Source organism: Solanum dulcamara, chromosome 2 (assembly GCF_947179165.1).
Source record: "Solanum dulcamara chromosome 2, daSolDulc1.2, whole genome shotgun sequence".
Classification (NCBI taxonomy): domain Eukaryota; kingdom Viridiplantae; phylum Streptophyta; class Magnoliopsida; order Solanales; family Solanaceae; genus Solanum; species Solanum dulcamara.
The window spans coordinates 77,379,207-77,406,759 of NC_077238.1; the positions used below are offsets into that span (position 1 = coordinate 77,379,207).

A 27,553-nucleotide genomic window follows, 5' to 3' on the forward strand; every position below is an offset into this window, starting at 1 on the left:
GCACTCCAATAATTCAGATATGAAACTCAAAAAATTAAAATAATTTAAATTTTTTTCTACCCTTAACTTTTATTCTTCTAAATAAATCAAAGGAAAGTAGGTAATTATGTTTAAAAAAAAAGGAAAAAAAAGTCAATCAAAAGAAAAAAAGCAACAAATACATAACAATCCAATAAGCTTCTCAAAGTACAATAACCAAATTACACTTGAAAATACACTACAAAGACAAATATCTTTCTAATAACATTCTTAACTTGCTTCGTAAAGCAACAAATACATAACAATCCAATAAGCTTCTCAAAGTACAATAACCAAATTTCACTTGAAAATACACTAGAAAGACTAATAACATTCTTAACTTACTTCGTCTCGGAGACGAATTCAGAATTTTAACTTATCGCTCTAAATTATAATTCTTTTTATTTATCATATTTTAGATAGATCATACATATATATTAAATGGGGAGTTCTAGAGTTTATTATTGTCTGTTTGCATTCTGGGAGGATCATGCTTTGATGGAGGTGTTGAACGGACCGCAAGATCTACTCGTATTACAATTTTCTTCTTTTCCTCCTCTCTTTCCTGTATTTTTTAAAAAATAAAATTAATATCCTTTTATAAATAAAAAACAACGAAAAAGCGTCAAAATTATTCCTGAACTATGCAAAATAGACCACTTATACCCTCTGTTACATTTTGGGATCAAAATGCCCATGTTGTTATTCCAAAAGACAACAAATACTCTCAAGAGTTAACAACAGTGATGTGCCAAGCCATCTATTGCTATCCCAAGAGACCATAAATATCCTCAAGAGTTAATAATAATGGTGCCAAGCCGTGTGGCGCTAATTCAACCACCTAAGCTTGCCACCTAGGATACTCACTAAATTTGATCCAATTTATAATCCTAAAGCTTGCCAATTCACAATTTACTAGGTCGGGTCCAGCAAGAATGGGTTAAGGTTAGGATTATAAATGGGTCAAAATTTAGTGGGTATCCTTGTTGGCAAGCTTAAGTAGTTGAATTAGTGCTAGATGGCTTGCCACATCCTTTCTATTAACTCTTAAGGATATTTATGGTCTCCTGAAATAATATCAGGAGTATTTTTTATCCCAAAATATAATGGAAGATATAAATGGTCTATTTCTTATAATTTAGAGATATTTTTGATCTTTTTCCATAAATAAATAAAAAATATCGCGCCTACGGCCAAAGGCTCCGTTCTTAGTTTCTTGAAAAAGTTTGGGATCTAAATTGCATGCTTCCTGTAGTGTTCATAAAATAGTAGACTCATGCTATAACTAAACTATTAGACCTTATTATAACTAAGAAATTAAATATTCTAGTAAATTAAATATTAGATTAATATATGCGATAGAGGGAGGAGGAAAAAAATATATCCTACAATTAATGTCCTTCGTTTTCCTTTCCATCTATTTTCTATTTTTAAAGGTTTGAGATTATTTTAATAAGTGAACATTTTTTGAAGAATAGAAGAAAAAATTAATTTGTCTCTTTTCATACATAACAAATTAAAAATCAAGAATAAACTCAAAGATATTTTTTCGGTTACAAGATAATAGTAATATATGTCATTCGTTTCTTTTCACTTGTCTAATTTATTGAAAAAATATTATTTATTTTAACAAATTAAAAGAAAATTAATCATTTTTCTCTAGTTTTACCCTTACAATTCAGTGATTAATTTCCAAATTACTTAAGAGTTTAGTAAAGAGATTTAAGTTTCTAAAGTATCATTAATAATAAGAATAGATTACTAAAATATAATACTTAATTAATATTTTTTAAGGGAGTGCAAATTACAAACGGGAAAAGTAGTTTAAAACAAACTATGCAGTATAAAGTAAAGGAATAAATGAAAGGAAATTAAAAATCAAAACAGACACACATATATAGGGAGAGAGACATGAGTAACAAAAATAATAAATAAAAAGTCGAAGAAGAAACTAAGTTACCTCCTCATACACCACCTTTGAGGTTTCTTGTGCATCATCTACTGGAGAATAATTATATTATGATTAAAGCTACCAAAAAGTATTAACTTCTTGAAAATGATTCACAAAAAAAAAAAGATCGATCCATACTAAAAAAGATGAAAAATAAGAAGAAAAAAACACTAAATATTTAGACATATAAATAGATTATACCTCCTATATTGATGATATCTTGGGATGGAGTCTCTTTTTCATCTCCTTCCTGTAATTTTGAAGAAAAAAAGATCAATATCCTTCTATAATAAATTATATATCTGTCAAATTTTATTGATCATGTTTAACTTCAAACCCTACGCCACCCGTGGATTACACCAGGTATATTATTGTTATTGTATATTCAATTAGATACAAAAATTCTGTTGCCAATGGGGGATCCCCTCTTCCGATTAGACCGTTCGTTAGGTCCAAATTGTATATCGCCACTATGGTGTCGATAGACAAGTGGTGGAGCCACCTTGAGTTCAGCGGTTCAGCCGAATCCTCTTCTGCGTAAACTTATTTTATCTATATATAATTAGAATAATTTTTTATGTATATATATATATATAGTAGATGTCGAATCCCCTTTGACTAATTTGTATGTCTACTCTTCAGATTTTGAACCCCTTAATGAAAAAATCCTGACTACGCCTTTGTGGATAGATTCACTACTTTAGCGGTGTATGTATCAGACATTGCAGGCTGAGTTGGGCGCTAGGTGCTCCCGTGATTTGAGAGAAGTAAAAAAGGCATGTTTCATCAAGCATGAGATGATAAAGAGAGAGCTTCGTCTATCGATGAACAACAGATTGACGAAGCTCTGGGCATTGCGCGCCACGTCACTATTATATTTGCTTTACGTGCTTGATTTTTAATATATTTTACTCAAACTGAGAGTCTATCGAAAAAAGTCTTTCTACCTCCACAAGATAAGAGGAAGGTAACATGCACTCCACCCTCTTTAGACCCTACTTGTGAAATTACCGGAATATATTACTGTTTTTATTGTTAGAATAGCCAATTACATATATACATAATTTGTGAATATGTAATAAACAGACAGAAAAATATAGTTACCTCCTCATGTTCCACCTTTGGTTTTTCTTGTGCATCATCTCCTGGAGAATAAGGTAAATGATTTAAGTTATCCAAAAAAAAAAAAAAAATTTAAGATTATTTTTTCATAAAAAGTTTCATACCAAAGTTATAAAAAGAAGATGAAAAATAAGAAGAAAATTTAATCTTAGGCATATGAAGAGATGATACCTTTGTTGCTAATATCTTGGGATGGAGTCTCAGTTTCAACTATTTTCTCTTTTTTATATTCTTCCTGTAATTTTTAAGAAAAATAAATCAATAATTCTTCAATAAGAAAAAATATCCCATCTTTTCAACTTTACTGATTATATTTGATCAGATAGAAAATTTTTAAAATATATATATATATATCATGTACAAATTACAAAGTATCAAAATCATCGCTTAAAATGTGAGAAAAATTAACTTTAAATAAATCGAAATAGACTGAATTAATAAATGAGTCATTATTTGATCCTATCCAAAAATGGAATGAGATTTAATTTTACCTTTATCATTAAGTAGCTATTTTCGAAAGAATTTAAGTACTAGTAAACAAATAGTTAGATTACTAAAATTACTAATAAATATAATTTACTAAAATAAATACTTAATTAATAGTTTCTTATAGCGAGTGCAAAAGCAAAGAAGTGAAAGGGAATTAAAATCAAGATGAAAAGAAAAAACTCAGAGAGCAATTTTAAATTTTTTAATTGTAGCATCATTAGATTTCAGATCATGTTTATTTTAAATTTGTGAACATGAAATAAACAGACAGTAAAATATGATATACAAAAATAATAAATAAAAAGTCGAAGAAGAAATTAAGTTACCTCCTCATATTCCACCTTTAGTTTTTCTTGTGCATCATCTCCTGGAGAATAATATCATGATTAAAGTTGCCAAAATATAATATTAACAGATGAAAAAAAAAAGATGAAAAAAAGAAGAAAATAAATATTTAGACATATAAATATATTAATACCTTCTATCGTGATGCTATATTGGGATAGAGTCTCTTTTTCAACTATTGTCTCTTTTTCATTTCTTCCCTGTAATTTTGAAGAAAAGTAAAACCAATATCCTTTAATAATAAATAATATTTCGTTCATCTAACTTTATTAATTTGATAAAACATGAAATTTAAAAATATATATGACATGTGGGCAAATTGTATAGAAAGTATCAAAAAAATTAGGATGGATAGAAAAAGTGTGGGATAAATGGAGTAGGAAAGAAAACATTTGTCATGTAAAATAAGTTATATATGTACAAAATTTATTTTATAAAATCTAGCATAGCAAACCAGCAAAGTACATATATACAATTTATTTATTACATATAAAATAAATAAATAAATAAATAAAAAGTCGAAGGAGAAATTAAGTTACCTCCTCATATTCCACCTTTGGATTTTCTTGTGCATCATCTCCTGGTGGATAATATTATAATTAAAGTTATCAAAATTAAAATAATATTAACTTCTTTAAGATGATTAAAATAAGAAGATGAAAAAAAAATTAACTACTTAAGACATATGAAGAGTTGATATCTTTGTTCTTGATATCTTGGGATAGAGTCTCTTTTTCAATTATGTTCCCCTTTTCATCTCCTCCCTGTAAATTTTGATGAAAAATAATTAATCAATATCCTTCAATAATAAATAATATTTCTTATGTCCAATTTTATTAGTTATATTTGATGAGACGCAATATTTTTTTAAAAAAATTATAAATATATGAGCAAATGCTTATAAAGTATAAAAACTATCATCTCAAATGAGTCGTAAATAAGGGAGATAAATTAGTGGTTTGGATTGATTTTGTGTGGGTCAAAAAGAGTTCAATTAATAAATGAATCATTATTCAACCCTACAAGTAAATGAATTGGATTAAGATGGGTTGATTAATGATAAATGAGTGGGTTGAATTGACTTTGTGTGGGTCAAAAAGGGCTCAATTAATAAATGAGTCATTATTCAATCTTACAAGTAAATGAATTGGATTAAGATAGGTTGATTAATGAGTTATAGTTGAATTTGCTCAAGTATTTGACTCATATAATAACAATAATATATTCGGCGTAGTTTCATGAGTGAAATTTGAGAAGGATGATTTATACGCCGTCTTATACCTACTTGACCCATCATTTATACAATTTCAAATTTACATTCCATGACTTCACTAATATAAGAGAGATTTATTATAACATAAAGGTTTAATACATCAATAGCCCCTTAAACTTGTCATTATACTTTATTTAGACACTCGGTTATGACTTGTTCCAATTGAGAACATGATAAAAATTTTATATTAGACATTTTTTATCCAAAATTGGGAATTCTTTTATCCATATTCTCAAGTGTCAATTACAATATAAGTTAATCACTTAAAATATGTCATTTTCTTTAACTATACACATTATATCCGCCTCAATAAACCATAAAATCTCAAGCATGTTCCAATTGAGGCTGATGTATGTAAGTAAACGAGATGACGTATTTTTATGTGGTTAACTTAACTAACTAGTAGGCATTTGAGAGCACACACAATTTTGTTTTTTCAAAATTGGAAAAAACATAATCTAATAGAAATACTTTATTATTATGATAGAAAGTGTGAACATAAATAAATTGACAAAATACAAATAAAAAAGTTGAAGGAGAACTAAAAGTTACCTCCTCATGTTGCACCTTTGGTTTTTCTTGCACATCATCTCCTGGAGGATAATATCATGATTAAAATAATTATTTGTTTTCTTTAAGATGATTCTCGTAAAACTCTCACTAAGTGATTAATATAAAATTTTAGTTACAAAATAAATAAATGAATAAATACGTAGGTATATGAAGAAATGCTACCTTTGTTCTTGATATCATATGAAGGAGTCTCCATGGGTTTTCTTAGTTTATTTTAATTGTTCAGAGCTGAGCTTTATATACTCATCACTAGGGGTGTTCATGGAAAATTGAAAAAAAATTGAATCAAACGAAATATCAAATTTAATTTTTAAAAAAACTTGACACTTTTTTTGTTGGATTTGATTTTGTTTTTAATTTGACAAACCTATATTAATGTCTTTCACTTTTTTATTTTATTTCTGATTTGATGTTTAATATCCGTATTAAAATTTGACTAATTCAACGTCACGCCAAAAGGTGGTTCATTTGGGGAAGTTTCCTATACTTAAACCTATTACTTAAGTTATATATATTGATTGTGTAAAAATTAATATATATTATCAATAAATTTTAATTTGTGATAGCAGATTAGTTATTATTTGAATCATATTAATACTAATTAGGCATAAGCACAATTTTGGTCTCTACGTTATTGAGAAATTTTGCTTTTAGTCATGATATATGATTTAGTATATTTTACTTTTAACAAATTAAAATACATATTTTTATGATATATGATTTAGTATATTTTACTTTTAATTAATTAAAATACATATAGAAAAAAATTACAAAAATACACAACTTATTTTTTCCATATTCTCTAAAATTCCCTACCATTTGGAAAAATTACAAAATTTTCTACTCTTTCCTATTCTCTGATATATCACTGTACGCAATGTATCAGCCGGATACATCATTTTACGTGATGTATCAGAATGTCAGATACATCACTTTATGCGATGTATCGGTTGGATACATCATTTACTTGATGTATCAGGATGTCGGATACGTCACTTTACGCAATGAATTGGTCGGATACATCACTTTACATAATGTATCATGACGTACATGATATATCCGAATTTCATTAAAAAGAAAAAATTTCAAATATTTTTTTTAAAAAATAAAGATAAATTGTAATTGGGAAGAATTAGGAATTTAGGTAAAATTTACCATTTTTAATCCCTTCATGCAAAAATATGTTATACTAGTGAAATTGTATATCAATTTTCATGGGTCCAACTTCTATGTAGAAAGTCTCTGTGTGTATCATTAATCAATTGACTAAATTCTACTTTACCCTCTTTAACTTTCAAGAGTTGGAAATAATATCTCCTTTCCACGTTTTAAATGAGACGATAATCTTATAAATGCAATTTTTTTTTTTTTTTTTTTTGCATAAAAATATTTTTTCTAGAATTAAAATACGAAAGTAATTATTAATTAATATCTCTTTGTATCCAAAAGAATTGCATGTGGCACACTTTTTAACACGAGATTTTGATTTAATTTCCTAGGCCTATCATTTCACAGGCAAGGCATTTTGAAATTGAATCCTATTCCATGATATGATATCTATCTAGTGTAATATATGGAATATATGCTAAAGGTGAATCTATTGATTGATTATGTCATATTAGTTCGAGTTTGGCATTCAATTGCTTCAATTTGAAGTATCCGCATAATGCAAAGTCAGTAAGCAAACAACGACTACATGAATATTTGAACCTTAATATCTAGGAAAAAATAGAAATATAAGGATGGAGAATCCTTTCGAATAATCCATTATAAATTTATAATAGAAAAGCCTTGTATCTTAATTTCAATTCTTCAAGTTGATGACAAAATCATGAACATTCTAGTGGACATTATGCGTTATTTATATAATAATGCTTTAAAGGACGAGTCAACCAGGAGGGACAATAGATAAGAAAAATGGAGGTTGGGCTCTAGCTAGAAGGGCTTGGGATTGCTCATAATTTACGAGAGATGATTACTTATAAATCGAATCATCATATCAGAGTTCATCAAAAAATACTTGGTATTACAATCATTGGGGGAACAAAAAATCTAAACTGGCTAAAGAATCAAATTTGTCAATAATTTAAAGACCAAAAATATTATTAATACTTATAATTATTTTACTTGTGACCTAGTTATATAAATATTTATACAAAATGCTTAAAACTTAAACACTGAATAAATATTGTTCTTAAAGGACATATATTTTAGTTCATTATAAACTTTACTTTCTATCTCTCAATCTATGAGCTACATTTTTTTTGAAGTCCATTCTATAAAAAATGTTATATTTTTATAATTTGAAACTATCTAACATTAAAATTTTCATTTACCCTTAATAAAACAAAGTATTTAAAGCATACGGATTAAAAATCTTAATTTTTTTGTCATATAAATTAAAACGGAGAAAGTAGATTAATGATTTTACCTTTTGAATCTCTGTTAAAAGAGATAAAGAGGATGTTACCATCATACATAAAAGAGGATTTTGACAGTACAAAGAATATTTACTTTACGTCAGAAAACTAATAAAGCAAAAAAGAAGCAATTAATTAGGACCACGTAACTCTTTTTTGTGCAATTAGGACCACATAACTTTTTTTGGTTTAATTAGAACCACACATTTGTCCTTGGTTTGGGATTTATTTTAAGGCATTTAAATTTTAATGATTTATTAAAAAATATAATATCATTTTTTTGGTGAAAAGATGCATTCTTATATAGGACACAATTGAAATTATGTAATCAATCCTTGTATTATCCCTTTACATAAATTCTAGCACTCTTCAAAGTCTCTTTCCTATGATTCAATCCCTTTAAATTATTGCACGGAATAATTCCTTATATGCTGCTCCTTTCATTTCATATTAAATAGGCATTTTTTATTTTAGACGATAATTAAAAAATTATTAAAAATTAATTAACTTTACTATTTTGCCCTTTATTCATATTAATTAGCATTTTGAAAAAATATGACTTTTCAAAATTTATTTAAATTTTCAAAAATCATATTAATTATAGGAGTAAAATAAAAAATAATAATTTCATTAACGATTTGCAAGTACTTTTTCATCGGGCTAGCTGATTCATATATCCAGTATGTAAATATATGGGGAGCAAAATTCGATAGCAGATGCACTTGTTAAAAAGAATGTACTCTTACAAATTCACCTTTTTTAGCGATTTTGGAGTACGTAAAATTAGGTCTTGAATTTAATTTACATCTATCTCAAAAAAAGCGGATTGTCGAAGTCTTATAAATTAAAAAGATCACACATCTCATTAATTTTGATATGAGACTTTTTTTTTTTATTTTTCAACACTTCACCTTACATCCAGGGCGGAACATCTAGAGTGTGAAAATTTAATTTTGGGGTCTAACATCGGGTGAGATGAATACTGCTATGATATTATGTAAAATTAGGTATTGAGTCTAACTTATACCCAAAAACTAGCTTAAAAGGAGAAGGATTGTCCAAATCTTACAAGGAGATGATCCATCCCATTAACAACACTATATATATATATATATATTAATGACATTTAATACATACAATTTCTTTTTACAAATATATATTTTTAGTTAAGCCGCTTTGGGGAAAATCTTAGTAGCTCAGTTAGTCGTTATCTAATTTTCACTTTTTTCAAGAGTTTGATTTTCTACTTTTAACGTTCTTCCCCTACCCCTATATTTTCTTAAAATAAATTAAATCGCTTTGCGATGACAGACAATTTAAATTAATAGGACCTCTAACTCGTAAATTAATAACCAAAAATCGAAAACATAGAGGAAGGACATAAACTAAAAACTATAGGAGAATGACATTTTAAGAGGCTTATCTGTAGATATTTTTTAATAATCTGTATGGGTGATACTAGAATTTTGACTTTTATATACGTAGATTTTGAATTCCTTAAACTCTACATTAAATTCCCCTGGCTAATAATATTTAGAGGGATCCAACTAATTAATAATAGTAATAACAATAAAAAGACCCAAAGATCATTGTATAATTAATTACCCATAATCATAATTAATTATATTCTTACAAAGAAAATACTCAATTCAGGTCCATCATTTGCATCTGGGCTCAACATATATAGGGTTTCAGCATCTTTTGATTTAACCACACGTTCAAAATGAGCCCTCATGTATGTCATCTCGCCGTCCGGTCCTTCCACGTCGGATTTTCCGGGCAAAACTCCGGCGCCCATCGACACCGGCTTAAGAATCTCCATCACATTAACATCTTCTTCATTGGCTTCTCTTTTAACACCATAGCCATTTTTTTTACCATTACAATACATACTCCATAATGGTTCTTCAAGAAGATTTATTTTCTCCTTTTTGTCCCTTTTCTCACATTCTAATGCAATCCTCACCTAAACAATTAGGAACCATAATAAAGGTAATCAATAATTTATAGAAGTCGAGACTCGATTAGTGGGGGAATCAGGATTTTCAATAGAGTCAAAAGTAAAAGGATTGAGGAGATTGTACACCTAAAATAAAAATGTTATCAATATACATAATATAATTTTTCAGTGAACCAATTAGGAAGCAAAATAGAAGTATGAACCATTAATACAAGTCAAGACTCGATAGTCGAGGAATCAGAATTTTCATTAAAGTTCTCAAAAATATAAATAAGTAAACACACAATAAAATTGATGAGATTTAACATATAATATGTATACATAAAATAAAAAAATTGTCCATATACGCAATGTAATTTTTCAGCTAGCGCGTAACTCTAAAACAAACTAATTAAGGATTGCATTAATTAGTAACAAAATCTACCAGAAGAGTCCCTTTATGTGGTATGATATATATATATATAACACTTCTTTTATTCTAATTTATCTAGCAGTATTACTCTTTCAAAAGTAAAAAATAAAATAATAATCTCTATGAGCTTTTAGAACACTCTTTAAACATCTTAATTTAGTACCTATATATTTGTTAACTTATATTACTACTTTGCACGTAATTTTTAAATATATAAATTTTAATTCGAAAATATTCAGGAATATAAAAATATTTTCAAAGAAATGGAAAACAATATAATGCCCTCTTTAATTATGCAGAAAAACATATATTCCTATATTGATAACATGAAAAACCTATACGTGAGGTATCTCGATATTCGTATTTCGAACCCTTTCACATAAAATAGGACGGAAGTAAAGAGAACCCTTACCATGCCTAGATTCATTTCCTTCTGCAAAACATTTGTTTGCAAAGCAAGTTCAACAACAACGGTAGGAAGAGTCCTAGGGTTTTCTTGAATGGAAAGACTAACACGTCCTTTTCGATATCCGAACAACGTTCCGGTGATTCTTGAACCGGCTATTATACGGCTGTTACTATCCGGTAACCGACCACCGGGTAGAGAAGGTAGCCTACATGCAGGTGTTATAATCGGAAACGATCGAAAAACGTTACGAAAAACTCGGAAAACCCTAGTCCGGTTTTTCTTCTTGGTAGAATTAGCCGGCTCAAGAAGGGATAATGGCGGAGTTATTGTTGTTGGAGCCGGTATTGAAGAAGAAGATGTCGATGATAGGCTTGTTCTTGGTGTTGATGATGATTGTGGTGGTTCAGCTTGATCCATTGCTGGTTTCCGTTTTTAGGGTAACCAGCAATGGATAAGGGGAAATTACGCGCGAAGAGACAAAGAAAACACAAAGAGATTAAAGGATGTTGAATTTGCATGCATGCAAATGAAGATGGAGAGAGGGGTGAAGGAGGTTTGGGGGGGGGGGGGGGTTGATTAATTGTATTTTGGTCGTTTGGAAATGATATTCTTTTGTTAAATTTCCTTGGTTTGAGTTTAGTTCCATAGAATGCGGAACCTGAATTTGTGGAACTAATTAACCAACATTATAATTACCTATTATTTAGGTTAGTTTTTAATTTTAAAAAGTCATATGAATGCTATTTTATTGATAAACAATAAGTGTGAGGCAGCCGAATCAATTGATTTTATAACTCTTTATAAATTTATTTTTAAATTGAAATGTTTCCTGTACGAGATATTTATTTGTACGCATAAAAAATATATTCGAAGTCACCTTCCCATTTATTCAAATTGTCAAGAACTACATTCTCTATTCAGTACCAAAATACATAAATAGATGTAGGCTCTACAGAATGTGATGGTTAGATCAATATTTTGTATGTGGCAGAGTACTAGCTAGTCAGAACACTCCTGTTCAGAAAATGGAGGTAATATAGATGAAGATGCTCGGATGAATGTTTGGGCTCATTAGTGTGTGTGTGTATATATATATATATATATGATTAGGAATGAAGTTATTCGATCGATCAAAGAAAAATACTGGCTTCAGTGGTGGAAAAGAGCGAAGAAAGACTAAGGTGATTAATTCATACAATGTGAAGGAAAGGTACGAGAATATACGAGCCAGTTAGGAGGTATGAGAGTTAGTTGTAGCAGGAGTTAGGAGACCTAAAGGTAGGTTGAAAAAACCTCGGGGGTAAGTGATTAGAGGTAGGAGTCTAACCTCCTCATTTCCTCTACTCACTATTTGTAGTATATATTTGTTGTTTCATTTTCTTTGTAGCTTACTATAATTACAATTAATTAGTTGTTATATTTTTCTTGCAATTCCGTTTCTATAACATTTGTTTAATTTGACACAAAAGTCTATCGTAAAACAATCTTTCTACCTCATAAAAATAAAAATAATATCCACGTTACATCCTACGGTTTCTCCAAATCCCACTGGTGGATTACTTGATATGTTGTTGTTGTAGAGAGTCCGGATACTACTGAAATATTAAGAGATTATATCATCTAAACTAAATTGTATTTCATATCACCAACAGGATCCGTGGCGCAATGGTAGCGCGTCTGACTCCAGATCAGAAGGTTGCGTGTTCGATTCACGTCGGGTTCAATTTCCCCGATTCAATAATCGGATCCATTCCTTTTTGTTGTTCTCTCCAATATTTTTTTAAAATTCTTTTTTGTTGCTTTCCCCCCAATTTTTTCTCTGAAATAAAATATTTAAATATACAAAATCTGAGACACTAATACAACTATGAAAATGCAGTTATGTGATTTTTCTCTTGAAAGCTTATTTTCACATTTATTTTAAGTTTGAGAATTTATGGTTGTTTGGTACGCGGAATAAGATAAGTAAGGATATTTTATGGGATAGTAATTCCATCATTTTATTACTATCGTGGTGACAATCAAACACTAAAAGAAACAATACATAAAAAATCATCTATTCAGATGTTTTTTGTTAGATTTATTTTGAATCGAGGATATATAAAAAACAGTCTTTCTATGTCTCACACTAATGTAGGGCAAAATTTGCGTACATTCTAACCCTTCAATCCCACTTGTGAAATCACACTGGATATGTTGTGAATAGTCTTTAATCACATGATAATGGTATCAGTCATATATGTGAGATGGAGAGGGGGAAAACTCACCCACATCTGCCTTTGCTTTGACAATGGAATTCTTCCCCCGGTCCCCTTTATAAAAAGGGAGAGATGAATTGATATATTTATTGGATCCGTCGGGACTGACGGGGCTCGAACCCGCAGCTTCCGCCTTGACAGGGCGGTGCTCTGACCAATTGAACACATGATAATGGTATCAGTCATATATGTGAGATGGAGAGGGGGAAAACTCACCCACATCTGCACCAAACTACTTAATTTCTGATAGTTAAATACTAAATTGAGATTAGAATTGATTAAGTGATAAGAGTAAGCGTAAGAACTCATGCTATATATTTATTTTAATATAAACATCAGGTGCGGATAAGTTTTTTTCCTTTATTGAACTGGACGACACTCCGCGGTCCAACATTTCTGACAGAGAAAAACACTACCTTGGACCATGAGTTATGAGATAGGATGGAAGTCATCAAAAGCTATTCAAATAGCTTCAAAATTCAAGCACAATAATGTCAAAATTATTCATTTTTCCATGTGAGCTAACTGAACTACATTATGGATCAGCCAACCAAATCAATGAACTAGGGAAAGTTGACACAGACAAAAGTCTGAAGTATATGAACATAGTAAAAAAGAAGTCTGCTAGTTCACTTTGATCAAATAACAGCCTAGCACTTGGTGAAAGTGAACATTCTAACCACAACCAATAGGACCACAGACATTTAACAAGAATTATGTAACCAAAGGAAGATTTGATTTCCTTGGACCTAATGCTCTTGGATTTATGTCTCTTCCCTGGATTTGAAGAAATTGAAGACCGTCCTGGAATACCGGGTGAAGGTGAAAAGCATTTGTAAAACTTGACAACCTTTAACTATCCCTTCCCTTAGGTCCCTCACCTTTTTTGCTAAAGCTGGTCCTGCTGTCCTGGTCTCCATTGGGACTAGTAGACCCTGCACGGTTGCTAATGAAGTAAAGATGAAGCCAAATTCATCACTTGAACCGTTTTAAGGATAAAAAAAGAGCAACGACAGCTAAATGTCTAGTAACCTGATTGAGGCATGCTTGAAAACTGTCGCAATCTTTCCTCTGCTAAGCGGACAGCTCGAGTTGATCTTCTAACGCCTTGTGTTAATCCTTGGCTGGGAAGATCAAGACTAAAACATTAACATCATGTCCAAGAATAATTCCACAAATTGATGACATATAGCTGAATAAGTTCATCTGTTTTGTACTAACCCAATGTCACTGAGCTCCATAGTTAGGTCACTGATCTCCAAACCAGAGAGTCTAACTGCAGCCATAGTGTCAGGAAGCTCCTCTCTAGTAACATCCATTAGCTTCTCTAGTGACTCTGCAGCTCGTCTAAAAGCCTACATTCAAAATTAAGCATTAAATTATTGATATATAGAAACATGCACCACATCGGAATAAATTCTTCTGCAAATTTACACTTTCTTCTGCTTCAGAGTTGAGTAAACATTTCTTTGTCCTAGAAAGGCAAGAAATTCAAAACAGCCTTAATCTGTTTCCAGAGTTCAATGCACATGTACTTTTATGCAAGCTCAGAAATAAGAATTGGACAAAATATTATGACCAGGAAGAATCTATTGACACATACCAGAAGAGCTGGAATTGCAGAAAAAAACAGCCAGGTTGCAGAAATTGCAGTCTGTCAAGGAATATAAAGCTCAGATATCAGATAATGCTATGGTGAATAAAAATCTAAGCAAATTTTTTTGTTCTTAGTCACACGTAGGCATGGGGACGGGGAAATTATTTCTTACCGTTTGCTTTCAACAATAGTAAAACTATCCGATCCAATTAGAAACTAGGGATTCTAAGTTAACAGTAACTTGACCATCACACTCATAACTTATATGTTTCATCTCAGCAACAATAGAACCAAATGCTTCTACAGAGATACTTGAGCACATCCTGTCTCAGGGTGTACTCATTTTACTTATTTAAATCATTTGTTTTTTATAGAAAAATTCTATTTCATAAACACATAAAAATAACACTTTATTTGTTTTCATTACATTACTATTTTGATACAATTTTTTTTTTGAGTAAGGTAAACAGGTCTGCGTACACTCTACCCTTCCCAGACCCCACATTGTGGGATTTCACTGGGTTGTTGTTGTTGTTGTTGTAAACTTGTATTTTTCAGCAATAAGGGTGTGCTGGCAACCTTCAAAAATTACAAGGGCAAGTAATCTTATTTACAGAGAACCAAGGATATCAAAGAACTGTTTTACTTCATCTATACCCTCTTCTTTACACCAAAAATACAGTGTGTTAATACAGTTTTCTTTAACTTTCTGCGTTGGGTTAGTAATATTCTCAAAACATTTGTTGTTTCTTTACCTCCAAATGGACCAACATATGCAGCAAGGGATTATACTCCACCATTTTTTCTGGGACTTACTCCCCCCTCTCCTCCTACTCCCCCCTCTCCTCATCCAATAACTTAAAAGATCTGCAGTGTGCTCAGGCATCACCCAGGATCATAGGATAAGGCTGAGAAACATGTGCCGTATCTGCACAGTGACTCAGCAATGGAGAAACAAATGGCTTTTTTTCCCCTCCTTTTTATTGCAGAAAAAAGCATCTAGAAACAATCTGGAATCCCCTCCTTTTCAGCTTCTCCTGAGTCAAACATGCTCTTCTACGGACCAACCATGTGAAGCACTTCACCTTGGTTGGAATATTACATCTCCAAACTTGTTTCCAAGGACCAATAATGCCCCAAGGTTGTGCCACAAGATCTCTTTTGTAGAGTCTTCCCACAGTAAACCTCCCATCCCTTTCATGTCTCCATTAGCAGTTAGCACTACAACCCCCTAACATGCCCTCACTGAACCCTGCTGTATCCCCGTACACAACCTCTCCCCCAAACCTTGCAACTGCCTACCTAACCCCTCCTGTCACAACACCTGCAACCCTCCCCCATCCAAGCATTTTACAAGAACTCAGTCAATATATTAGCAAATTTCACTAGTTCATGTAAGGTACAACGAAATAAAACTACCCTATCTTTCTAGGCTCAAATCATTAGGTAAGTTCACAGTAAAGCCACTAATGGTGGCATCACTAGTAACATTCGGAACCAAATCTGCAAATCACAGGCATACAAGAGACCCAACTCATGTAACTACTTATATAAGACCATCGGAGACCAATTAATGACAAAGTAAAAATACGTAAAAGATACATTGCTTGAATCTTCTTGTGTGTGGCATTCATTTTTAGTAAGTTAAAATTGTGATGGGAATCAGATTCATCCTCTTTACTTTTAGAACACCACCTTTTATCTCATTGGGCTTCCATTGAAGGAAGAAAAATGAAAAATGTTTGCACTAATGATGAGCTATCATTATGTAAATTACAGGTAGGTACAAATTTAGGATCATATGATGTATTTCAAACACTGTGAATGCTAATTTAACATCATACAGATGTTGCACAACATATTAATTATAATGCAAAAGATTAGGAATTAACTGCCCAAGCTACTCATTCATAATGAAGACACCAACTAGCTTCTCAGCTAGTAGCCTTAGCAAACAAAGTACAAACTGAATGACCACACCATCACAGACAAGCCAGTCACATTTCCATCGCTACTGTAAGAACAACACAACTTAAATTTCTGAAAATTCGAGCTAGGCATTTGTTTAATAGAACTAAAGTTGTAACTTAAATCAGTTTCAGAATTCATACTCTTTTTCTTATTGCATCACTCCTCCATGAATGGAAGAAAGAGAGAAAGGTGCAAATGCGAAAGCAATAGTACTTTCCAGCAAACAACCTTTACAGCAAACAACTCCTCAATCCCAAAATAGTTGGGATTGCCTATATGGACCTTCCATATTCGTTCTACACTATTTTGACCTATTTCATCCTAAAATTCCGAAATTTGTCTATTAAAGGCAAATTAGGAATTCTCCATTACTAGATGTCATCATAATTGGCTAATTTACACCAGCCATCCAGCTTAGTAATCCTACTCCTATCTTGAATAGGGGCTGACTTAGTGAATCTCAAAATATGAATCTTACGTCAGATGCAAAACGCAGATAGCCGTGGTTTATCATAAACACAAAAGGGAAACAAAAACCAAGTACAAAACCTCTGAAATCCTCAGTCGTTTCCCTTCAACTTGTTCTAGTCAAGTTATCCATAAGGAGATAGAGAACTACATTGCCACAAAATATACTGAAAGTTTCGCCAATGAACAGTTCATGAAATATGAGTGCACACACACGAGTTAGCATTCAGCTTATTTACATGTTTTTCATATCGCAAAAATCACAATTTCCACGAGTCAAAGATGGAAGTCTTCTTTCCTTTCTCGACGGTGAATCACAATTTCCACGAGTCAAAGATGGAAGTCTTCTTTCCTTTCTCGACGGTGAAGTAAGACCAAGCTCATGAGCTTATTATCCTAGGTCGGAACAAGTTGATAGGAACGTATCAAACTCCTTTTTTTCCTCGAGTAAATTACTCTTAATAGTTTGTAATATGACGCAGTTGGCTATATATTTCAAACTCAAACACTGCCTTTATAAGATAATCAAATTTTCAAATATACAAATATCCATAACCCATATTATGAGGGTGTTTGGAGCAAATCGCTCTGCAAGAACTACATAAATTAAATTTCTGAAAACTTGAGTAAGGCATTTGCTTAGTAGAACTAGAATTGTAACATAAATCAGTTTCAGAACTCATACTCCTTTTCTTATTGCATCAGTCCTCACTAACAGAAGAATGAATGGTGAGAAAGCAATAGTACTATCCAGCGAGCTACTCTACAGCAAACAAAAGGAACAACAACGCCTCAATCCCAAAATATTTGGGATTGCATATATGAACCTTCCATATCCGTTCTACACTCTTTTGACCACTGTCATCCCAAAATTCCAAAATTTCTCTCTTAAAGGCAGCTTGTGAATTCTCTAAAACTAGATTTCATCATATTTTGGCTAGTACACTAGCCATAGCAATCCTACTTCTATTTAGGATAGGGACCGACAGTGTGAATCTTGACAACATGAATCTTACATCGGATGCAAAACTCACTTAAGTTCAGTTTATTATAAACACACAAGGAAAACAAAAGCCAAGTACAAAACCTATGAAATCCTCGAGTCGTTTCCCTACAACTTATCTAGTCAAGTTATTTGTCATCCATAAGCCGATGATGAACTAGATTGCCACGGAATATAATGAAAGCTTCACCAAATAATTCATGAAATATTAACTCTGATACAGTTACCCCACACAGGGATAACTATGCATGTGCGTGCACGCACCATAGATTTTAAAAGTAAATGTTTAACTAGCTTGCAATCAACGTTCAACTTATTTACATCTTTTTCATATCCCAAATATCACAATTTCACGAGTCAACCTATCAAACTCCTTTTTTACTTCCTTCAAAAATTAATCTTAGTAGCTTATAATATGAAGCAGTTGGCTTTAGACTTCAAAATCAAAACACTGCTTTTTACAAGATTATCATATCCAAAACCCATATTATGAGGGTGTTTAGAGTAAATTACTCTTTTTTCTCCTTTTGCTCATGATTGCTTACCAAAAGAAGCATTCTTTTCCCTAGTTTTTCTAAGCAGCCAAACAAACTTATAGTAATTTTCCAATGTTTCCCCCAAAAGCTCCAATTTATGTATAACAAATCTCCCAAATTCACATTAGCAAATATCTTCCTAAATAATACTTTCAACTCGACTAAATAAACACAATAATGCAAAATCCAAAATGCGTTTGTATGTAATCGAACGAAAGAAAAGAATATGTACCGCGCAAGCAATGAAATTGAGGATATGAATATGGCGATGAGTTAGGGTGCACTGAGAGAGTTGAGGTGCCGACGAAGATCCGACGGTGGAATTCAAATTAGATGTAATCAACACCTCGGATGACGAAGCGGTTTCCGATTGAACCGAAAGGGATGCCAATTGGGGCTGCCGTAATCGGATACTAAATCTCCGGCCAGAAACCAAGTTTCCGGCGGCTACTTGGTCGGAATTGTTGACGAGCAACGGCGACGATGACTGTAACTTGAGTATACTCAACATTTGTCAGTCGGATGAAAAAATATTTGTTAGCTTTTTTTGAATGTCAATGTTTTTTTGTATATTTCATAAGTTAATTAACAATTCTTTTTTAAAAAGTCATTAATAACTCAAATAATATAATTCACATGGTGATCTTAGTATTTTATGTGCAAATTAATCTTATTTTACTTTCAATTCGTCTTTGGATAAAACAAAAAAGAACTTGAATTCTTCAATTATTTTAGATAGTTTCTTTCAAATAAATAGTAATCGAGGAAGAAAGTTCATACCTATAAAAAAAATTGATATTTGAAAGAATAGAATTTATAATTTGAAAAATAAATTTGGACAATATTACAAATGAAGTAATAATTTTTACTCAAAAAATAGATTTTATTTTCAAATGAAATTCTTGTCCAGAAACATCGCAAAAAGTTGACACTCTCATTTCTTTTGAATAAAAAAAATACATTTTTTTCTATTTCTTTCGAATCATTTCGACAAATGGTTCCATAAAAGCAGAATTTTAATATTTGTGGAAAAATTGAGAGAGAATGATCAAATTTTTAAAAAATTTATAACAAGTTTTGGACTTAAAAAAAGTTTGTAACAGTTTTTGGACCAAAAAAAAAGTTTGTAATAACTTTTAGAAAATTTTAATCCCGTATTCTTTATATATAAAATGATGTTTTACTGATCACTCTCATTTTTAATGCACTAAACTTGCTGCGGCAAAGATGAAGGAAGTTCACAACAATGAAGAAGAGGATGACGACAATGATGGTGGAATCTGTTTTCAACATGTATCCTCTTCATGAATTCTTCAAAATTGAATCAATGAATAATCAAATTCGTAAGTTTTTCTCTTCATTATCTTTCTTTTATTGATGAATCAAACACTCTCATTTTTTAAAAAAAATATTCACTCTTAAAAAGAACTTTTCAATTTTAATTAGTTGTTGTATCTGATCAAATAGAAGTTAAGTTTGATTGGTGTTAAATCTTTTAAACACTATTTTTATTTAAAAAAATTCTTACCTAGATTAAGTGGTTAATTCAACATTGAATAAAGGAATATAACCCAATTTTTTTAATATGCAGACTGAAACAAAATCTGCAACGAGTGGTTAATTAAAATATTAAGAGGTTAAATTCAAGAATTAACAAATAAACATAATAATAAGATGTAAAAAAAAAAAAAAAAGAAGATAAATCGCACCAAACCCTTAGGTTCAATGTTAACCTTTGGCAACCAACCACTACTCAGGCTATCGATAATAGAGCTTGATTAATCCACTTATGGAAGCAAGACAAAGATTATGATTTGCTTGAACAAATCCAATGCATTTCTCTTCTCTTGCTCTTTTTGTTAGTATCACACAAGTGATTATTGAAACAGCCAAAGCAATCATCGTTAAGATGATTAATATTGAATTTGGATTAATGTTAATCATCTTAACGATGATTGCTTTGGTTGTTTCAATAATAACTTGTGTGATACTAACATAAAAAAGCAACGAGAAGAGAAATGCACTTAATTTGTTTAAGCAAATCATGATCTTAGAATTGCTCTTGCTTCAATCAGTGGATTAATTCAACTCTATTTTCACACCCATAGCCTGGCCCAGTTATCAAAGGTGCATCATTGAACCTAGAGGTTTGGGGTGTGATTTATCTTCTTTTTCTTTTATTATATTTTATAATTATGTTTATTTGATAATTATGACCTTTCTCAGCAAGCATTTTACCACTACTAGTCTGGATTTTAAAGCATAGGTATTTCTAGTAGTATAGACGAGTTTGTGGTGGAAAGTCCCCTTTTACTTATGTTATATACGTGTTTAGATTTATTATTAGATACTCTCTCGGCGTTTCAATTTAATTTTCTTAATTTAATTGGACACAAAGTCTAAAAAAATAAAGAAGATATTTGAATTTCGCTATCTTAAACTAGATATATGTATAATATATCATTTTTATTTGTGTGATGTTCTGATTGCTACAAAATTATTATTAATAGTTGCTCTATTAAATGGTAAATCCCGAATATCGTATCGAAATTTATCGAATTGAAGTTTGATTTACCTAACTGAACTCTGAAACTTTAGTATTTTAATATATAAAAACAATAGACTGAAAATTTGAATAGTTGGTCCAAAAAATGTCATTAAATGAAAATCTTTGAGATATATGTTTTTTTGTTTATATATAAAAAAAAAAACTTAGGATGACAAGAACTATGTGGCCTATAACTCAAAAAAAAAAAGGTCCACCTAATCGTCAATTGCTATTATATCAATGTAACGATATTTAATTTTCATTTACATGAATATTAAATCTACCTCAACATCAATTGTTATTAAACACAATTCATTCTTTTTTTAAGGTCAGGCGTAGATGAACATATTGAACTATCTTTTATAGACGGCAACGTACACTAAAACTAGTTAGTACAAAATATCAATCAGTCAATGAATATAATGATCATCATCTTCTGCAAATTTTGAATGAAAATGGATTAGTTACCTAATTACAAATTTTTAAATTAATCATACATTGTTAGAATATGATGGTCCTGTAGCTCAGTTGGTTAGAGCGTTGGTCTTATGAGCCGCCAGGACCAATAGAAAAAATGATATCAATATAAATCATATATTTTATGTGTTTTCCCTTAGCATTTTGGCTGATATACACATTATACAGATGGTAGCTCCAGTTATATATGTCTTAATGAGCTTCTAAACATTCAATAAAATGAAAAACACACTTGACCAGCTGGTACTGATCAATGATCATATATGGCTTTCCTCTGTTAGGGGGCCTTGTGCAGCGAAGACGACTGCTTGTTAGACGTGACATGTCTAAAAACCAGCAGGAAATCCGCCTTTCCTCGGGTCACTTACAGCTACAAGCTCCCCTAACTTTGATGACTTGAATTCTTGAACAACAAATTGGCAGATTGTCCCTCCAGCAATACTTTGTAGGACATGTCCATTCTTTTGAAGGGCAGACCTTATTTTTACTGGAGCCTCTATGTGATCGCCTGTCACGACTGTCCAATTCTCGTATTGTAGCACATTCGGAATCAACTACAAAGTACAATGACATGAAGGTTGAATTAGCTTGAAAATCAGAAAATTGGAAGAAAAAGAAGAGTAATGATCTTGCAAACAGAGCACTACATTGTACGTAAGGGTAAGGGCTGCATACACTTTACCTTTTCCAGACCTCACTTGTATGTTATTGTTGTACTACATTAATATGCGTAAGATTCACCCCTAGGAAGTAACTCCATTTTATGTAAAGAAATAAGGCTTGAATCATGTATTTTCTCTTGCCCTATGTGCCATTTAGCTTCTTTGGATGGTTGTTTGTTACTTTTACATATTGTATTGTATCGTCGTTACTTCAATTAAATTGTTTGTTTTAACTGTTACTTAAAATATTAGTTACATTGTATAGTCAAATTCTTTGTTATTTAACAGTAAAAAGAGTAATTTTTACAAAATTTTGGTGTGATCACATCATAACTTTTTTTCCCCTCAGCTTGCCCTTATAATTTACTTTGTAATAGTGTCAGCTTATTCTTCCGATTTCTAGTGAGTGGCATTACAAATGACAGGAAACAAAAACAATATATCCAGAGTACAATACAATGCAATACGATACATTATGAAACAATATGTAACAAAATGATTCAGAAAAACATCAGTTGTGTAAGTACCTGATGGTAATATCTTGGAGCCATTACAGAAGAGAAGGGATCCATTCCCCTTGCAAAATGATTCAGAAAAACCTCAGCAGTGCCAGCAATGATCATTGCTCCTCCACTTGCACCAACAACAGCTCTCAATTGTCCACCCTGTTTATATTACAAGTAAGGTTCATAAAACCATAGACCATGCTACCTCAGTTCCTAAATATTAGTTGTCTGGGGCAGAGCCAAGTAGGGCCAGGGGGTTCATACGAACTCCCTTTGGCGGAAAATTATATTATATATACATGGTTAAAATTATTTTTTTTAGATATAAAATATAGCAGATGTTGAACCACATTTGACTTCTTTATGTTGTTTACTTTTCATATTTTGAACCCCTTTAGTGAAAGTTTGGCTCTGACGCTGTTAGACGCTTTGGAAAACTGAATCATTTGTTTCAAAATATTTGACGTTTTGGAAAAACAAGAAGTCATTTATTCTCTTTTTTTACTTCTTTCAAATGTACCCTCAGTCTCAAAACAGGAAGTTCAGACGAATACTTTCTTAAGGAGTGTGCAAAACCTTCTTCCTACAAGAGCTGATTAATTCGATCAGGCACTGGCCATCTATTTTTGTTCTTCAAAATCTTTGGCAACACAAAAAGAAACCATTGTTCCACTTTGACAATAGGAAAAAGCCAAAAGCATTGCCCCCTCCTCTCTATCTATCGCAGGGATATAAGGTGCAAACGCCTTTGGTGTAGGTGGATTTGGCCAGGGAGATGTAAAAATAGTATTTCAAGATCCATTACGAGTCCAAGAACTTTTATTCTTCCTGGAATCTGTTAAAAGCATCGAAAGATGAATAATATGGAATGAATGTAGTATCATTTGGTAAAGTCCCCTCTTCCATTTTTTCATGCTCATTACACTTGGAAAAATTGTAAATCTTACCTTGAGAACAATAGTAGGAGTCATTGATGACAATGGCCTTTTGCCTGGATAGATAAAATTTGCAGGTGCTGGCGGTGGAACATTCTCGGAACGTTTTGCAGGAACGGAGAAATCATCCATTTCATTGTTAAGAACTATCCCAGTACTTGGTGAGAGATACTTAGCACCAAAGTAAGCATTTACAGTGCTTGTCATCGAAACAGCATTTCGTTCACTGTCCACAACGGACATGTGGCTGGTTCCATGATCATTAATCTGATCCCACCTATTGTCAAAATTGTTACAGTTTAAGTGACATACAAATCTTGATGAGTAATTAGAGTGCTTGAAATAGGTTAAACGAAAGGAAGTATAATCATAATTACTTGAGGAACTAGTTGAAGTTGCTTACTTGCCACCATAGTGATTGGGATTGAAAGTCATGTTGTCATAAATGGTCTTCTTCAACTGTTTTGCAAATTCAGTTGAAAGCATATCATTTACGACATTTTTGACCTTAACGAAATCTGGATCCCCAAGGTTCATCCTCACTGCAAATGCATGTTTCAGGGCTTCAATTTGTCGATGAATTAGAAGGGAGCTCGGACCTTCCATGGGAAATCCATATTGTGCAAGAATGTTCAGTATCTAACAAAGACAATTATAAGGCATTTCTCCGAAAGTTGTAGTCATTACTCTAAAAGAAAAAATCCGAGAGGACACTTCTATTTACTTAATTAAACGCTCAACATATACTTACTAGAACCATTGCAGCGCCTCCTGCTGAAGGAGGTGGCATACCAATTATCTTAAATCCCATAACGTCTGCAGTGATAGGTTCTCTTATTCGAACTTGATACTGCTGCAAGTCTTCCATTGTCAATATGCCTCCAGATTTTCTTATATCCTTGATCAATTTGACCCCAATCGATCCATTGTAAAATGGTCTAATTCCATACGCGGAAAGTGCTCTTAGTGTTTTCCCTAGCTCTTTGTTATAACATATATCTCCTATCCGCAAAAGGCTGCCATTTGAAGTGAACAAGTCATGAAGTCCTTTATCGGCCATTATATCTGATTCACTTTTGAGCATTTGCATGTGAAGATACGGAGAAATTTTGAACCCGCTATGAGCTAGATGTGTAGCTGGCCTCACAAGCCTTCTCCATGGAAGCTTTCCATATTGTTTCCACGCGTTGTAAAGGCCAGCAATTTCTCCTGGAACTGCTATTGAAAGAACTCCGCTAGCTTTTAGAGCAGCATTTTGTGCATACATATTCTAGACAAGAAAGATATGACATGACTTGTACGAATTCTACCAGGTTCATAAGTTCATATATTTATTCGAAAAGATAAGAACTTGAATCAATATAGATAACTAATACTATAACTTACATGACTAAATAGAAATCGTACGAACAACACTTTTGGTGATTGTGCATCCTTATTGCACTCTTATCCCAGTCATGGACATTTCAATGATAAAAGATCAACAAATTTTATGCATATAGCATGAGAAGTCATCATGTCCATATGTCTACGCGACTCTGTATAGGTAGCTTATACGTGTATTATGTATAGGTGAGGACTAAAACATGTCTTTTCGTAGTCCTACAGAAATAGTTGAAGTATAAAACTTACTAACACAATTGGGTTCATTCCGAGTGGATATCATCTAAAGGTTTATAAACGAAACGAGTAACCATTAGTTTTTAGTTAAAAAGTCTCGAACATCATAAATATTTAGGCTTGCTTAATAGAACAATCAAAAAATTGCAAGAGATTCAAATACCTTAGAGGCTTGCTTAGGAGCAATTTCTCTCATATCAAAGGCTTGTGTTTTTCCATCTGCTGATCTTATTAGCATGAATGAACCTCCGCCTATGCCACTAGACGCGGGACTGACAACTCCCAAGCAAAATGCTGCAGCAACCGCTGCATCCACAGCGTGGCCTCCTTCTCTCAGAACATCTCTTCCAATCCTCGAGCATCGACCATCATCAGTGGCAACAACACCATGATTCGCCTTTATTACCTCGCGTCTATCATATGCTAAACTCGTACTTGTTACAGATATCACCAACAGCAATGCCAAAACAAGCAGAAATCTAGAGCAAGGCCACTTTGACATCAACAGAGCTGTAAAGGGAATTAATAAAGTCCTTAGCTTTCATAACCAACAATCAGAGGCGGATTCAGAATTTTGAGTTTGAGGGCTTTAATTTCTAGAAAAGACATCTTACAGTGGATAAATTATTTATACATATTAAGTGAATTTCTTAACAGGATTACAAAATTTTGACTAAAGCTACTGATTCAACCGAACGTGTAATTAAAACTCTAGCTTCGCCCCCTACCAACAATCTAGAAAGAGGAAAATTCAACAAATTGAGTTAATTTTTTGTCTGATTTCTACCTTTATAAAGTAGACTGACTATATTACATCCTTGTGTTGTGGCCCTTCTCCGAACCTTATATGAACACAGAATGCTTCGTACATTAAGCTATCCTTTTATACATTAAAGTGTCGTTTGGTACATGGGATAAGGTGGGCATATACCAAGGTTAAACTTGAGATAAAATTTATATCATTTGATTGACATTATAAATTTATTTCAGTGTAAACTTAGTCCTGGATATTCCACCTTATCCCATCAAATTTGGGATTATTTTATGTCCTATCTCCAAAGATTATAACCTCACACTATAATCCTGAGATAGAGCAAACCAAATGATGCCTATATGATAGAACTTCAAGTACACAGACATAGTACACTCTGCTTAAAGAAAAAGACTATTCTGAAAGCCATAACAATGAAAAGATCAAATCTCTTTTCTTTTTTTTTTTCATTTCTTGGTAAATTGTATGATGAAAAGAAAAATGAAAAAAATATATGAAAGTCCTAATAATTGAAGCAAAAAAATAAAAATCTACATTACTTACAAGTGATGTTCATCCTTTAGAGCTGGAAAAATTCTTGCAGGCTAAAAGAAGTGCTGCTCTAATGGTAATGGTTGAATTTAGATCAATTCAGTATAAAAGAAGTTTTATATTATTGGAATTTAGACACTTACCTACCAATAATAAATAAAACTAATTGCCTTCATGTTTTAGAGAGTTGAGGTGACCAAATTTTTAGGAAAAAAATTAAATGTTTTTGAATTGTAACATAATTTTTCATTGGCCAAGCACTGCTCTAATATTGACATTACTATTTTCCAAATTAATAATCAAACACACACTGTTATTCTTGCAAAATATTCTTTTTAAAAGCATTTCTAATGAAAAACACGTTTCTAACAAGGAGATTTTGAAAGTGTGAAATGTCCCACATTTTAGATTAGGTTAAATTCAAAATTTATTTCTGTAATATGATATAACATTATCGCAATTCATAATTCAGCCTTATGTTAGGTTCATCTTATCTTATTCACACTTAAAATGTCCTAATTTAGACATGTTGAATGTCAAATATCCCTCATCGAATGAACATTTATTTTCTAGTCTCTTTATATGGTTCAGATTGATTTAAACCTAAAATTAATTTCTTTAATCGAAAAATTAGTCAGTTAGGAATGATAGAGACAGTGATAATGACATGACATAAAAAAAAAACTATGCATTCTCA

At 31.8% G+C, this 27,553-nt stretch overlaps 4 protein-coding genes and 1 non-coding gene across 12 annotated transcripts; 1 reads left to right on the top strand and 4 right to left on the bottom strand.

The window, feature by feature from the left end:
* Positions 1 to 160: 160 nt before the first annotated feature.
* Positions 161 to 6,026, bottom strand: LOC129880818 (systemin-like). Of its 4 annotated transcripts, none has more exons than XM_055955026.1 (11): positions 5,934 to 6,024; positions 5,751 to 5,791; positions 4,599 to 4,689; positions 4,465 to 4,505; positions 4,059 to 4,125; positions 3,907 to 3,947; positions 3,263 to 3,326; positions 3,074 to 3,114; positions 2,171 to 2,219; positions 1,979 to 2,016; positions 161 to 583 (listed from the first exon to the last, which is right to left on the bottom strand). In XM_055955026.1, the coding sequence occupies exons 1-11, from the start codon at positions 5,965 to 5,967 to the stop codon at positions 470 to 472; spliced, it is 621 nt and encodes a 206-aa protein (XP_055811001.1). In that variant the 5' UTR covers positions 5,968 to 6,024; the 3' UTR covers positions 161 to 469. The 4 variants fall into 4 exon arrangements, with proteins under 4 accessions (XP_055811001.1, XP_055810999.1, XP_055811000.1 ...); XM_055955024.1 differs by having other exon boundaries at positions 1,979 to 2,019; positions 5,934 to 6,023; XM_055955025.1 differs by having other exon boundaries at positions 1,979 to 2,019; positions 4,602 to 4,689; positions 5,934 to 6,021.
* A 3,786-nt stretch (positions 6,027 to 9,812) lies between these two features.
* LOC129877496 (protein MIZU-KUSSEI 1-like) lies at positions 9,813 to 11,506 on the bottom strand. Its single transcript, XM_055953009.1, has 2 exons — positions 10,976 to 11,506; positions 9,813 to 10,157 (listed from the first exon to the last, which is right to left on the bottom strand). Exons 1-2 carry the CDS (start codon positions 11,387 to 11,389, stop codon positions 9,813 to 9,815), a joined length of 759 nt encoding a protein of 252 aa, XP_055808984.1. The 5' UTR covers positions 11,390 to 11,506.
* Positions 11,507 to 12,623: 1,117 nt separating this feature from the next.
* On the top strand, positions 12,624 to 12,695 carry TRNAW-CCA (transfer RNA tryptophan (anticodon CCA)). Its single transcript has one exon. It is a non-coding gene; the product is annotated as a tRNA-Trp (tRNA).
* Positions 12,696 to 13,708: 1,013 nt separating this feature from the next.
* LOC129880819 (uncharacterized) lies at positions 13,709 to 19,391 on the bottom strand. Of its 3 annotated transcripts, none has more exons than XM_055955028.1 (5): positions 19,038 to 19,388; positions 14,834 to 14,884; positions 14,452 to 14,585; positions 14,263 to 14,354; positions 13,709 to 14,176 (listed from the first exon to the last, which is right to left on the bottom strand). In XM_055955028.1, exons 1-5 carry the CDS (start codon positions 19,314 to 19,316, stop codon positions 13,995 to 13,997), a joined length of 738 nt encoding a protein of 245 aa, XP_055811003.1. In that variant the 5' UTR covers positions 19,317 to 19,388; the 3' UTR covers positions 13,709 to 13,994. The 3 variants fall into 3 exon arrangements, with proteins under 3 accessions (XP_055811003.1, XP_055811005.1, XP_055811004.1); XM_055955030.1 differs by having other exon boundaries at positions 13,709 to 14,165; positions 19,038 to 19,386; XM_055955029.1 differs by lacking the exon at positions 14,834 to 14,884 and having other exon boundaries at positions 19,038 to 19,391.
* A 2,537-nt stretch (positions 19,392 to 21,928) lies between these two features.
* LOC129880821 (glutathione hydrolase 1-like) lies at positions 21,929 to 27,066 on the bottom strand. Of its 3 annotated transcripts, none has more exons than XM_055955031.1 (7): positions 26,869 to 27,066; positions 25,717 to 26,063; positions 24,685 to 25,203; positions 24,337 to 24,572; positions 23,946 to 24,210; positions 23,020 to 23,157; positions 21,929 to 22,384 (listed from the first exon to the last, which is right to left on the bottom strand). In XM_055955031.1, the coding sequence occupies exons 1-7, from the start codon at positions 26,879 to 26,881 to the stop codon at positions 22,157 to 22,159; spliced, it is 1,746 nt and encodes a 581-aa protein (XP_055811006.1). In that variant the 5' UTR covers positions 26,882 to 27,066; the 3' UTR covers positions 21,929 to 22,156. The 3 variants fall into 3 exon arrangements, with proteins under 3 accessions (XP_055811006.1, XP_055811007.1, XP_055811010.1); XM_055955032.1 differs by lacking the exon at positions 26,869 to 27,066 and adding an exon at positions 26,341 to 26,427; XM_055955035.1 differs by lacking the exon at positions 26,869 to 27,066 and having other exon boundaries at positions 24,685 to 25,148; positions 25,717 to 25,807.
* Between the last annotated feature and the right edge of the window lie 487 nt (positions 27,067 to 27,553).

Coding starts and splice junctions, on each gene's coding strand:
- LOC129880818 (XM_055955024.1), bottom strand. CDS start 5,967: ATGGAGACTCCTTCATATGATATCAAGAACAAAG. Junction 3,115..3,262: donor CCAAGATATTAGCAACAAAG/GTATCATCTCTT, acceptor CTTATTCTCCAG/GAGATGATGCACAAGAAAAA. Junction 2,220..3,073: donor CAAAGGTGGAACATGAGGAG/GTAACTATATTT, acceptor TCAAAATTACAG/GAAGGAGATGAAAAAGAGAC.
- LOC129880821 (XM_055955031.1), bottom strand. Junction 25,204..25,716: donor CTCCTAAGCAAGCCTCTAAG/GTATTTGAATCT, acceptor TTTCTTGTCTAG/AATATGTATGCACAAAATGC. Junction 23,158..23,945: donor CTCCTACTATTGTTCTCAAG/GTAAGATTTACA, acceptor TAATATAAACAG/GGTGGACAATTGAGAGCTGT.
- LOC129880819 (XM_055955028.1), bottom strand. CDS start 19,316: ATGTTGAGTATACTCAAGTTACAGTCATCGTCGCCGTTGCTCGTCAAC. Junction 14,586..14,833: donor CTGCAATTCCAGCTCTTCTG/GTATGTGTCAAT, acceptor TTTTGAATGTAG/GCTTTTAGACGAGCTGCAGA. Junction 14,355..14,451: donor ATGGAGCTCAGTGACATTGG/GTTAGTACAAAA, acceptor TGATCTTCCCAG/CCAAGGATTAACACAAGGCG.
- LOC129877496 (XM_055953009.1), bottom strand. CDS start 11,389: ATGGATCAAGCTGAACCACCACAATCATCATCAACACCAAGAACAAGC. Junction 10,158..10,975: donor AGGAAATGAATCTAGGCATG/GTAAGGGTTCTC, acceptor CTAATTGTTTAG/GTGAGGATTGCATTAGAATG.